Source organism: Pseudophryne corroboree, chromosome 1 (genome assembly GCF_028390025.1).
Source record: "Pseudophryne corroboree isolate aPseCor3 chromosome 1, aPseCor3.hap2, whole genome shotgun sequence".
Classification (NCBI taxonomy): domain Eukaryota; kingdom Metazoa; phylum Chordata; class Amphibia; order Anura; family Myobatrachidae; genus Pseudophryne; species Pseudophryne corroboree.
The window spans coordinates 74,910,673-74,924,345 of record NC_086444.1 but is presented as its reverse complement, the minus strand read 5'-3'; the positions used below and the strand labels follow the sequence as shown (position 1 = coordinate 74,924,345).

At 46.4% G+C, this 13,673-nt stretch overlaps 1 protein-coding gene across 2 annotated transcripts in view; it reads right to left on the bottom strand.

Annotated features, from left to right (window-relative positions):
* Window positions 1-13,673, bottom strand: part of RAI14 (retinoic acid induced 14) — a 275,686-nt gene that overhangs the window by 26,933 nt on the left and 235,080 nt on the right. Inside the window, exons 10-12 of one of the 2 annotated variants that reach the window (XM_063960657.1) lie at window positions 12,172-12,200; window positions 10,241-10,330; window positions 6,777-6,863 (exon numbers count right to left, since the gene is read on the bottom strand). In XM_063960657.1, coding sequence (XP_063816727.1) covers window positions 6,777-6,863; window positions 10,241-10,330; window positions 12,172-12,200 — 206 coding nt within the window. The remainder of the gene's footprint in view (window positions 1-6,776; window positions 6,864-10,240; window positions 10,331-12,171; window positions 12,201-13,673) is intronic. The other variant, XM_063960665.1, reaches the window with a different exon arrangement.

The following is a 13,673-nucleotide window of genomic DNA, read 5'->3' as shown; positions in this document are numbered from 1 at the left end:
ACGAGTGTGCCAATAGGTCGACCATGATAACCAGCGTAGCAGTGGGCAGGATGGTGTAGAGGTATAGGCCACACCCGCTGTCTCAAACTCGCAATGCGACTGTACGGCCTTCTCTATCGCTGATATGTGGGGTATCTCGGTGGAGTGCCATTGGCGAGCAATCAATAGTTTTGTCGAGATCAGAATATGCCCTAAGATATAACGATCGCCCGGCGATAAGTCGCCATAATATAGATGGAGAAGAGCCAGTCGCGGGTGTGGAGCTACAGAATGACCCAGGACTAACTCTATGAGGTGGAAGACAGAGGTCCACATCGGGGTAAGTATAGGGCAGTCCCAGAAGGTATGCACCAAGGTACCGACCTTGCCACATTTACGCCAGCATAAATTGGATGTGGAGGGTTGCATTGCATGCAAGCGGGATGGGGTGAAATATAAACGGTGGAGAAGTTTATAAAATAGCTCTATGTGTGATATGCATCTAGACACCGTATAGCAGGACCGAAAAATCATCCCCCATTCTTCCTCCGAGATAGAGCATCTAAGGTCTGCCTCCCATTTCAACTGGAAGGGGGCTTTCTGCAGCGTTTGGGAAGTAATAATATAGTTATACCATTTCGTGATGCCTTCCCTGCCCTCCCCGGTATCCAGGAACCTTTGAACGAAGTTAGGCAAGGAGGAGAGGGTGAGGTGGGGTGCTGAGGTTCCGTGGAGCCAATGTCTGAGTTGCAAATATTTATAGAATTCCCTATGGGGTAAAAGGAATTTTTCCTGAATCTGAGCAAAAGATAAAAGGGTATTATGTGCCGTTATATCCTGTAGAGACTGGATTCCCTTTAATATCCAAGATTCAAAACTCAAGTCAGGGATCAAGGAGGCCAGGCCCGTCAGCGATAGAGCAGGGGTAGGGAGAGTTATATCATTTCCACTTTGCACCACGGTCAGCCAAGCCTTCCTAGTAGCGTGAACAGAAAGGGATCTACCGGTCATTAACTTTCCCTCCGATTTCGGGAGCAGTAAAACATCAGTCAGGGGCAGTGGGGCAGTCAGTCCCTGTTCCAATTGAACCCACGGCTTGAAGGGAGGGTGTAGATACCATGACCCTATCTGCGCCATTCGGCAAGCCAGTTGATAGGAAAGCAAATCCGGGTATGCCAGGCCCCCTTCCCGTTTGGGTCGGGTCATAATTTTCCTGGCTAACCTCGGTTTCTTACCTTTTCAAACGTAAGAGTTAAACACGGCATTAAATTTGGACAAAAGGTATTCGGGTAAGAGGAGAGGGATGGCCCGAAATAAGTACATGAGTCTTGGGAGTACCGTCATTTTTAGTGCAGCTATTCGGCTGAGCCAGGAAACATGGTGCATCATCCAGTCCGCAATCAGAACAGTAAATCTGCGCAACAAGGGGGGATAGTTAGCAGATATTAGATCCTCCTGCTTCTGGGTGATATGGATCCCCAGATATTTAAGGCTTCTATCCTGCCAGGAGTACGAGTAAGAAGCTTTCAGTGCGGATAGGAGGGGGGGGTGGGGTGGGGGGGGTGGAAAATTAATAGGTAGTGCCTCCGTTTTGGTGCTATTAAGTTTATAATATGATACAGCCGAGGAGTATTCAGACAAGAGTGTGTGCAAAGCTCGGAGGGAGGTAGTAGGGGCAGTGAGTGTCAACAGGACATCGTCCGCGAACAGACATATCTTGTGCGATTGTCCCAAAAACTCCACTCCTTCAATCAGTGGAGAGGATCGTATTTTCTCAGCTAAAGGTTCTATTGCCAAAGCAAATACCAGTGGGGATAAAGGACACCCTTGGCGTGTGCCATTCGTGATCATAAAAGAGGAGGAGAGGAGTCCATTTACACACACCCTTGCTGAGGGGAGAGAGTACAAAGCTAAAACGGAGGAGAGAATCCTACCTGTAAGGCCAAATTTACAAAGAACCGCCTGTAAATACCCCCAGTGAAGACGATCGAATGCCTTCTCCGCATCTAAGGAAAGCAGCAGTAAGGGAGAATCAGATGGGGAAAAGGCGTCCAGCACATCTATCACCCGCCTAGTGTTATCGGGGGCCTGTCTTCCGGGGATAAAGCCCACCTGATCACAATGAATGAGCGAGGGGAGCAGGGGGTTGAGCCTATTGGCCACTAGCTTCGCATAGATTTTTAAGTCCGTATTCAATAAAGCTATGGGGCGATAGTTAGGCATCATAGCGGGATTTTTCCCTGGCTTAGGAAAGGCGGCCACACGAGCCTCCAGCATTTCCCCCGGGAAATTCCCCACAGAGGAAGCATGATTGTAGATTCCTTCCAGGACAGGGGTAATAGTATCTTTGAAGCATTTATAGAATTTATTTATAAACCCATCTGGGCCTGGAGCTTTGTCTAATGGGAGGGAGTCTATGGCCTGGGTAATTTCTTTAGAGGTCCAGGGTTGATTTAAAGTCTGTAAAGTAAGTGTGTCGATGGAGGGGAGATTAATATCTTTCAGGAAGGCCGCTATAGTGGCTGGTGTGGGTTGTGGGATAGATACGTCATCTTTCAGATTATAAAGGGAGGAATAATAAGAAGCAAAGGAGAAAGCAATGTCCAACGGGTCAGATATCTTGACATTGTTTAAAGTGACAATGGATTTCACCCTCTCTTTAGCAATTTTCCCCCTCATTTTGCGCGCAAGCATTCTACCCGCCCTATCTCCTTGCGTATAGAACTTTTGCCGCAGCCGGAAGAGGTTTTTATGGACCTCAGTTAAAGCCAATTTATTCATCTCCTCCCTGACCTGAAGTAGATCTCGATAAATTTTCTTATTAGAGGGGTTCAACTTAAATAGGGTATCTAAATCTTTAAAGCGGGTTTCGAGTTCTAACTGTTTTTCTCGGGAGGTCCTGCGAATATAAGCAGCCGCCTGGATTGCCGCTCCTCGTACCACCGCCTTGAGGGTACACCAATGTGTAAATATGGACGTGTCTGCTGGAGCATTGGTTTCGATGTACAAGGAGAGGGCTTGTGAAATAAACCGGTGAGCATCTGCATTTGTGAGGAGGTATTCTCCAAGGCGCCATAAGGAGGGAGAAGACCGCACGCGTCGGGGGTTCCATTTGACCGAGAGGGCAGAATGATCGGACCATGATACTGGCAGGATAGAAGCCCTCGATACTTGCTGGAGAGTCCACTTATCCGAAATCACTAAATCGATCCTAGAAAAGGAGCCGTGTACCGGGGAGAAGAACGAATAATCCCTACAGGTAGGATTCTTAGCTCAACAGACATCATAAAGGTCATACTCATATAATATATTCCTAAATGCTTGGGAACTATCCCGCTGCGAGTTCGCTGTGAGAGATGGGCGGGGTAAGGATTTGTCTACCGCTGGATCAAGGACCATGTTAAAATCCCCTAGCAGTAATAGAGCACCCGATAAGTGTATCTGGAGGAGTTGAAAAAATTTCCTAAAGAAAGGTATTTGTTTGGTGTTCGGAGCGTACACCGAGGCAATGGTGACCGGTCTGTCCTCCAGTTTACCTGTCAGAATAAGGTACCTACCCTCTGGATCATTGACTTGATGAGCCAGAGAGAAATCACAGGAACTAGAAAATAATATGGCCACCCCAGCCTTCTTCTTCGGGCCGTTAGACATGTAACCAATGGGGAATTTGTTATCCTTAAGAGAGGGGGGTGACAAGGACATGAAGTGAGTCTCCTGTAAGGCCACTATGTGCGCTTTACATTTGGCAAAATGGCGCAAGGCCAATCGCCGTTTATGTGGTGAATTCAGCCCTTTCACGTTTAAGGATAGAACATTAACCATAAGTCCTGTCGGCGAGCAATGCAAAAATCAGTCTATATACATATGCTATGCAACGGGATCTACTAGCCTGTTTGTGTACTAAAACTTGGAGAGGTAGGAAAAACAGGAAAGGAAGAAGAAACAGTAAGAAAGGGAAGCAGAGCGGGCACCACAAGGATGCCAAACAAGGTTGCCCAGCTAGGCAACACATGGGGTCGGGGCGTGGTGTAGGGAGGGGTCTTCCCCCCCACTCCTAGACCAATCAACATAGACATAGAAAGAAAAACATCAAGAAGACATACGATACACGTCTCCTCCCGGGCCGCACCAATGTTACACACACCGTGTTAATGGTAGCAAAAACGTCTTGCAAGGGAGGTGTAAAACGAGCAGCGGGCAATAAATTGGCAGAGAGACAATGCTATGTAAGCAACCCAAGCCAAGCTAACACTATACGTATATATAAATATAAATATATCTTCGTGCCTATCCGGAACATTGCCCAGGAGGGTACCTGAGGGGTAAACATAAATTTAAATGGAGACAAGAAAATCAATGCCAGCTATAACATACAACCTGAATGAGATAATCAGTTTCTAGAGTCATTTGCCGGCCATTGACCACTCCTGGGTCAGCTTAAGGGTTGCAGGTGTCTTCTCAGGCGTATCCTCCCTCTTCCAGGAATCTAACAATTTCAGCCCAGCTTCCGGCGTGATTATCGCGTGCATGACACCGTTACGTCTGACCAGCAATTTCGTCGGAAACCCCCAACGATAAAGGATATCTGCTCTCTTGAGTGCTGTAGTCACCGGGTAGAACGCACGTCTCATGGCTAGGGTAGCCGCTGAGAGGTCGCCATACACTTGAATATCTCCCAAAGTCGTGGGTGGTAGATCCGGGCGCATAGCTGCTCGCAGGATTTGGTCCTTGACATGGAAATAATGCATCCTCATCAGAGTGTCTCTCGGCGCATCTTTTGGGGCATTTCTAGCCTTCGGTAGGCGATGGATGCGGTCGATAAGAAAGTCATCAATAGAGTTGTTAGGAAGTAGAGCCATGAAGAGGTCCGTTGCAAATTGGTTGAGCTCAGAGTTGGAGACTGTTTCCGGGATGCCGCGGAGCTTTATATTGTTACGGCGTGACCTGTCCTCAAGCTCACAGGTCTTCCGCCGTAGGTCCGCGACTTCTGCTTGTAGCTCTTCAAGTTGGTTAATCACCTCGTTATGAGACTTCACCACCTCCTCACACTTATTCTCGAGGTGATCCGTACGCTGACCTATAGCGTCGACTGTCTGTTGGCAGCTTTGGAGCGCTGTCTTAACTTCCATTGTAATATCATCTTTAAAGGAAGCCAGCAGCTGCCGCATAGAGCCGAGTGTGAGGGGTGCATCGTCATCCAGTTGAGAGAGTTTCGTTTGATGCACCCTGGGAGTCACGGAAACGTCATCTCTACCTTGGGAGTGTTTGGGTAGGGAATCCGACACAGCGGGAGTTTTCTGACTTTGAGGAGTCGGAGACTGCTTGAAAAAAGCGACCGGGCGGGCCGGGGTCGGGTCTTTTTGGCGTTTAGGCGGCATTATCCCAGGGGATATCTCCCTCCTCAGTGATAATCGCTGACAGAAGAAATCGGGAGGAGGATACGGAGGTCTATGTCTACTTGATATGTGCGTCTAAGGCGGGGTCACAGCATCAGGAGTGGGGGAGAGATTCAGCCATCACAGCGTAGGTCACATCAGCACGGCTCAGACCGGGATAAGTCCCCCTGAAGCGCCCAGGTTCCGGGTGTGGCTATGGGGAAACCGGCCAAATAAACCTGAAGGGTTAATAATATTAATAATATTATAATCTCCAAAGATCTCTCAGCTGTTGTATCAGGTGGTCCCTTCAAAGAGCCAGAAAACATGCACCCGTAGAGTGGTTGATAAAAACCCCTTTCAGGTAATTTGAACAAATATACAGCTGTGCAGGAATGGGAGGGCTGACAGGCAGAGTGTATGTGCCTCCACTGTGGTAATGTGCCAGGAAGCAAAATGGCGCCGCCTGGCTCCCGTCACAAACTGCAGGAGCTCATATAATTTTTGTCCCCCTGAGTCATTGGTGGTGTCAGCGGCAGATATTCTCGGGTCTCCGTCCGCTGCGAGCGGGAAAGAGTGCCCGCCGCGGGCAGCGGTCACAACAGAGGGGTCGGGCGGCGCGTTCGCGGACTCGCTCTCCCTCAGCGGCGGCCAGCGGCAGCGTCCGGGGAGCCCGGCTGAGCGGCTGAACCAGCGCCGATAGCAGAGCCGCCCAGGGGGAAGACAGTGCAGACCCCGCACCTCCGTCCAGCAAAGGATCCTCTCCGCGGCACTTCCGGTCCGGACTCCACACAAATCCAACCCCCGGCTTATTCCTGGCAGGTAGGCCGCAACCCGCACGGGCACAGGGGGCACCCGCCGGCTCCGCAACCCACCTTGCCTCGAACAGGGGGACCTCTACAGAGCAGTAGTGGGGGTCCTGGGGATAGATCAGGGGGCAGAAGGGTTCTGAATTCGGTTCAAGACAGGAGCCCAGGCACAGCACGTCTTCTCCCCTCCACGTCCAGGCCACTCCCCCATCAAGCTGTAATTTCAGTCTGAAGGCAATACAAGTACCATAAATTGAGCAAACCTTAAAACTGTGCAATTAGTTCATCTTCCCAATTTTGGGGCTCAAAAATTGGGAAGATGGATCCTTTTTTATGGATTTGATATTTGCATCCCCACGGCAACTTGAGATAGACGAATTCGACATCAACGTAAAACCTTTCATTTCTCTAAACATACGAATCATACGGTGTTACTGTATGTGATGCTATTTTTTTTTTAACAGACTGCATCACATGCATTAACTCAATATATAAATGTATAACATTTTGCACAATCATATCTATAAAGTGCAAACATACTTAGAACTAAAATGTCAATATATTCTTCCAAAAAAAGAAGAGTAGCCATTATTTATGGCTGTATACACATTACCTTGTTGCTTTGATCGGAGAAGAAAACTTCACCTTTGGCCGAGAGCGGAGTTGATGTTGAGGATAATGGGGAAGACAAGTCACTTAACTGCAATGAGAAATGGTTGTTTAATTGTTACATGCACTAAGAAACGGCAGCATATGTACAGTATGGATATACAGGTTACAGCCGAAACGACTGCACCAATGCTGCCACAGTGCCACGGCTCCCCCTGGTGGAGGGACACGTGTAGAAGATAAACCTTAGCAGAATGTACAATGAGTCCAAGCTCACAGCCACAGAACCTAACATAGGATTTTTGTACGTACAATAAAATCTGTTTCTAAGAAACCATTTGGGGGACACTGCTGTACCTTGGGGTACAGAGGGCATTACACCTGGAGTATGGCACCAGTGTCGGACTGGGGCATGTAGGGCCCACCGGGGGAATGCAGTGGTAAGGGCCCATGTTTAGGGGTGTGTCCAGTCTGCAGAGGGGGTGTGGCCTACACATTGGTTTGACTAACCATTAGAGAGTGCAACGTCTGGGCCCCTTCATAAATATATACAGTAAATTCAGATGCTGCATGCATGATAATGTACCAGATTAATAACAGTAATGCATTGTAGAAAATACACCATAGCCCAGTATAAGGTAACGTGTATAATGTATAATTCAAGTGCAGTCTGGATCCTTAGAGCAGGAGGTGGGCCCCCAGGCAGTGGGGCCCACCGGTGGTTTCCCCTGTACCCCTGTGGGCCAGTCCAAGCCTGTATGGCACTAGTAACAACCATATTTGCTAGTCTCTAATTCATCCCCTCTATACCCCTCCAGCAGATATTTCTTAGTTCTTTTGAGCTCCTGGAGTGGGGTAACATTTCCCAAAAGTACAGAAGTCTTCAACTTAGAACCATTGTGAATCCAGAACATATGTACAGTTCTATCTAAATACAAAACACATCAGAGACTACTTATTAAAAACTATTGTCTATACATACAGTGCGGTCATTTCATGTACAAAATCCAATTTAAGAAGAATTATCTGAATATTTATTGGAAACTAGTACCACCACGTGCCCGGGCAATATAGTAGCACATCTGTCTGCTGGTCACAGTTTCATTAACACCAGTGGGAGTATAGTGTGACCTCAATCACCTGCGCTTCATCCTGCAGCCTTGTACCAGCCGAGCAGTGCACCGGGTACTGAGACTATACGGAGATCCAGAACAGGGGGGATATTCTGATTGCTCCTGGTACATATACTCACTCTGCCAATCACTGCGCTGCTAATACAGTGAGTGCAGAAGGAAGCTCGGGGGATCAACCGGGCACTGCTGAAGGGAACACTTTGCTTTCTCCTGATTCAGATTACTAATTGCTTTTATGGAGTTCACTCAGTGCATCCCACAAATACCTTGGATTTTGCAAGAACAACTTGCAACCACTTTAGAAAAACCTGATTAATTTAATATATTAATTTAATAAAATTATTATTAACAGTTAACTATATAGCGGCAGCATATTCCGTTGCAATATACGATTGGGAACATACAGCAAGACTGAGTACTAACAGACAGACAAAGGAGGTAAGAGGGTCCTGCTCGGCTGCTTGCAATCTACAGTGCTCAGTTTAACCTCATTTAGGGGCAGAGCCAGGGGCAGAACTCTGGGAGGCAACGGAGTCAACTGCCGCCGGGCTCCTGCTTTGAAGGGGGGCACTTCTCCTCCTGTTCTGTGTGTTCAGCGACATTAATCAATTAAGTTAATAGACAGCAGCCGGTAACTCTTTCGTAGCCGACTTCCCCACTAACCACTACACCTTACAAATCACACCCTCTTTTTTATAGATATATTGGAAGCAGACACCTTACTGATGAAGCTATTTGCTCATATAAAGGAAGCATGAGAATTCTAACTATGGCCCTCATTCCGAGTTGTTCGCTCGCAAGCTGCTTTTAGCAGCTTTGCACACGCTAAGCCGCCGCCTACTGGGAGTGAATCTTAGCTTATCAAAATTGCGAACGAAAGGTTCTCAAAATTGCGAAAAGACTTCTCTGTGCAGTTTCTGAGTAGCTCAAGACTTACTCTGCCAGTGCGATCAGTTCAGTGCTTGTCGTTCTTGGTTTGACGTCACAAACACACCCAGCGTTCGCCCAGGCACTCCCCCGTTTCTCCAGCCACTCCCGCGTTTTTCCCAGAAACGGTAGCGTTTTCTCCAACACTCCCATAAAACGGCCAGTTTCCGCCCAGAAACACCCACTTCCTGTCAATCACATTACGATCACCAGAACGAAGAAAAAACCTTGTAATGCCGTGAGTAAAATGGGATACGGTCTGAAGATCGACAGTGTCTAGGTCGACAATGTTTAGGTCAACCACTATAGGTTGACAGTCACTAGGTCGACATGGATGGAAGGAGAACATGGTTTCTAGGTCGACAGGTCTAAAGGTCGACATGAGTTTTTCACATTTTTTTTCTCTTTTTGAATTTTTTCATACTTAACGATCCACGTGGACTACGATTGGTACGGTAAAGTGTGCCGAGCGAAGCGGTAGCGGGGCGAAGGCACCATGCCCGAAGCATGGCGAGCCATGCGAGGGGACGCGGTGCACTAATTTGGGATCCCGGTCACTCTACGAAGAAAACGACACCAAAAAAAATAAAAATAAAAATCCTCATGTCGACCTTTAGACCTGTCGACCTAGCACATGTCGACCTAGAAACCCTGTCGACCTTCCATCCATGTCGACCTAGTGACTGTCGACCTATAGTGGTCGACCTAAACATTGTCGACCTAGACACTGTCGATTTGATGAACCCCACCCGAGTAAAATACCTAACCGCATAGCAAATTTACTTGGCGCAGTCGCACTGCAGACATTGCGCATTAGCGACTAATCGCTCCGTTGCGAGAAAAAAATAACAAGCGAACAACTCGGAATGACCCCCTATATGAAGTTATTTCTCTGATAATTACAAGTAACTTCATATAGTTAGAATTCTCACACTTCCCATGCAACAGCAGATATATCCTTCAGTGAGGTGCATGCTTCCAGTGTAATAGGTTGTGGGTTCTAATCCTGGATATGACACTTGCAAATTAATTGTCAGATAAATAATCAGCATTGTGAGGGACTGAGCAGTGTAGTGTGTGGCTGGACCCCTACATAGATCTGCCTAGTTGCAATGGTTTTGTAGTAGCTTCATATAGTTAGAATCTGCAGGCTTGCTATATGCAGGAGCAAATTATGTATATATATATATATATATATATATATATATATATATATATATGGGGGGGCATCAATATTTTTCTTGCCTCCTGGCAACTGGGACAAACTTACGCCACTGGGCAGAGCTCACACCAATCCTGAGAGTGAGGGGACATCAGGACTATTTTTAGTGTGGATATTTGCACACTTCCAGACCCCAGTTCTCATCACTAAACATACACAACATGACATTTCAGAGGTATTCTTTACCTGTAAAGGGCTGATAGGAGGAGGAGGCGGAGCTTTGCGTTTTTTGGGAGTTCCACTTCTCTCTGAGCTTAATCTAGTGACTTGATCATGCTGGAAGTTTTACAGGCCAGAAAAGGTGTTAGTTGGGTTAGTAGAAACTGAGCAAAGTTTGTATCTACATACTGTAGTTATAGATCTATGGCACAGGCTGACTACTGATTGCTAAGGTGGAGTAAAAGAAATCACGAGGAATACAGTAGTAACATGTGCATGGCCCCGGACAATAAGAGGGTCACCAGGTGCTTCTGGGGTCTGTACATGCAAACATTAATATATGCATTTATCTACACATTCTATTAAACAAGGGAGGGAAAGAGCATCACTTGCAGAAATTGCACATTAATGCATCACAGATTAATCTGAGATAATAAAGACGGCATGCCAAACACAGACAAGTACCCACAATGAAACAGTAGGGGGCGCCCAAACACAGTATATATGATATATATGTGCCACAATAACATTATCCCAGAACATAGGAGAACAGCGTCTGCAACAATACACTTCTACTCTCCCCTGCCCAAATAGGGGTGCAGGCAGGGCCGGACTGGCCATCTGGCACTTCTGGCAAATACCAGAAGGGCCGATGGCCACGTGGGCCGGTCCAGCGCTCACTGAGACACGCTGCCGCTCAGTCCGGCGGCAGCGTGTCTCAGCTGTCAGGAGAGGAGAGCGCGCCAGCGCGGCTATGTCTGGCGGCGTATAGTGGACTTCAAACCAGCCGCCGGTTCGTGAGCCAATCAGAGCTCGCAGACCGGCAGCCAATCAGGAGCCGCCACTGCCGGTCCGCGAGCCAAAAATATGGGACACTCTCTGTCTGATTGGTCGCCGCTTAGCCCCACCGGGAGTGCACACAGACGTTCTCATTCTAGTGAATGGGGCGCGTGCGTGTCCACGCCCCTTTTCTGGAGCGCGCGCGCTTAGTTACAACCTTTATTTTTCCATACCCCCACTTCAACATTTCCACTTCAACCAATGGTTGTGTGTATTTTAATACAGAATGATGTACACTTGTATGTTGTTATAATATTAATTATATTTGTAAGAGCATAGACTAAGAAGTAGGAGGAGTTGGGAATAGTAAGGGGAGGAGTCAGATGCTGACACCGAGGTGGGCCTGTGTGCTTCAAAAATGCCAGGGCCTATTTTTGGTTCCAGTCCGGCCCTGGGTGCAGGGCAGAGATTAATGTGGGGTCTCCTTTGTGTAGGGCACCCAGGATTTGAAATTGACAAACTGTGGAGATGTACTAAGCAGCGATAAAAGTTGAGAAGTGAGCCAGTGGAGAAGTTGCCCATAGCAACCAATCAGCATTGACGTAACATTTATAATTTGCATACTATAAGAGTTTACAGAGCAGCCGATTGGTTGCCATGGGCAACTTCTCCACTTTTATCACTGCTTAGTACATGTCCCCCTAGACACCCACGTATCCCAATATTTGCTTTGGCCATGAAATGCACTTCATACAGTACTTCATGGTAGCTCCCAAATAAGGTGGAACTGTCCGATCCCCACATGTCCTGGTAACGCAGGTTTATCTCTAGATTAGGTGATGGGGGAATAAAGATTGTATCTTTAGTAAAGTTACAAGCTTACAGTAAGTCTGCCCTATGCGTCATTGCAATGTGAGATGACTATTACAGTATGTATTTCTTTATACTACAGTATTTGTATGTCCTACAATACACATACAACAGTCACTTAGATTACAGTATAATCCCCCCCACATGCACAACTGCTGTCTTATTATTTGGGATCATGTGGTTACAGGTTCAGCTATACCAGGGACTAAACCTGCCTGAACCTAATAAAAGTCAGATATTATACATACATACTCCACACACTTTTGTATATTAGCAATAAGTGTTTTGCTTTCATGAAACTCCGGTACCTGTAATGGCTTGGTCGGGGTCTTCATTCCTGTACAAAAACAGAATACACTGAATTCATTTAATGAACCGTAACATCCACTGATGTTCTACACTGGCAGTGATGGGGAACCTTTGGCACTTCAGCTGTTGCTGAACTACACATCCTAGCATGCCCTGCTACAGTTTTGCTATTTGGCCATGCTAACGCTGTAGCAGGGCATGCTGGAATATATAGTTCAACAGCAGCTGGAGTGCCAGAGGTTCCCCATCACTGTTCTAGTCTGATGATTGCGTTTTTATAATCTACAGCTGCAGAGGTTCAGGAGTGAAAGCGATATTTATTATTGGTTCATGTGTTTTGTACTTTGGAATTCTACTGTATACTTCCAAATATTACAAATTATTATGTAAAAGATAATATATTTATTGAACAATAAAGTCTATTGGGGCAGATGTATTAAGCCCGGAGAAGTGATAAAGCAGTGATAACGCACCAGCCAATCAGCTCCAATATGTAAATTAACAGTTAGGAGCTGATTGGCTGGTTCATCATTACCTTGCATTTATCACTGCTTTTTCACTTCTCCAGGCTTAAATACATCTGCTCGATTATGTCCTGAACGTTAGCATAAATCAACACACTTGCACTCCTAAAGGTTAATTTACTAAAGCTTCTGAAACAGAGAATTGGTGATGTCGCCCATAGCAACCAATCAGATGCTATCATTTCTATATTGCCTTTTAGAAACTGATAGACAGCATCTGATTGGTTGCTATGGGTAACGTCACCAATTCTCTGTTTTCGAAGCTTTAGTAAATTTTGCCCTTACAGTACATCTATTATAGAAGGATAGTTGGCTGTGTATCTGCAATCACTGACCTACAATAAACACTGGAAGAGGAAGAACACTGAGCAACTATCATTCTGTAATTAGCAGGGTCTGCTTGGTTGTCATTAAATTACAATCACAGCTAGTGATACAGGCCAGTCACGTAACATAACGGATTGAAAAAAATACAGGTTATTATGTTACATAAAAAAAACAAAAAACATTTCAATGCAACAAAAAACATACTATACAGAATTCTAACTGTCTTATACTCCTTTCAGACATGCTTCAAATTCCCAGGATTTTGCACATGAACGCGCATCATCACGGGAATTTGGCATGTGTGAAAATAAGAATTTACTTACCGATAATTCTATTTCTCGGAGTCCGTAGTGGATGCTGGGGTTCCTGAAAGGACCATGGGGAATAGCGGCTCCGCAGGAGACAGGGCACAAAAAAGTAAAGCTTTACTAGGTCAGGTGGTGTGCACTGGCTCCTCCCCCTATGACCCTCCTCCAGACTCCAGTTAGGTACTGTGCCCGGACGAGCATACACAATAAGGGAGGCATTTTGAATCCCGGGTAAGACTCATACCAGCCACACCAATCACACCGTACAACTTGTGATCTAAACCCAGTTAACAGTATGACAACAGAAAGGGCCTCTTAAAGATGGCTCCTTAACAATAACCC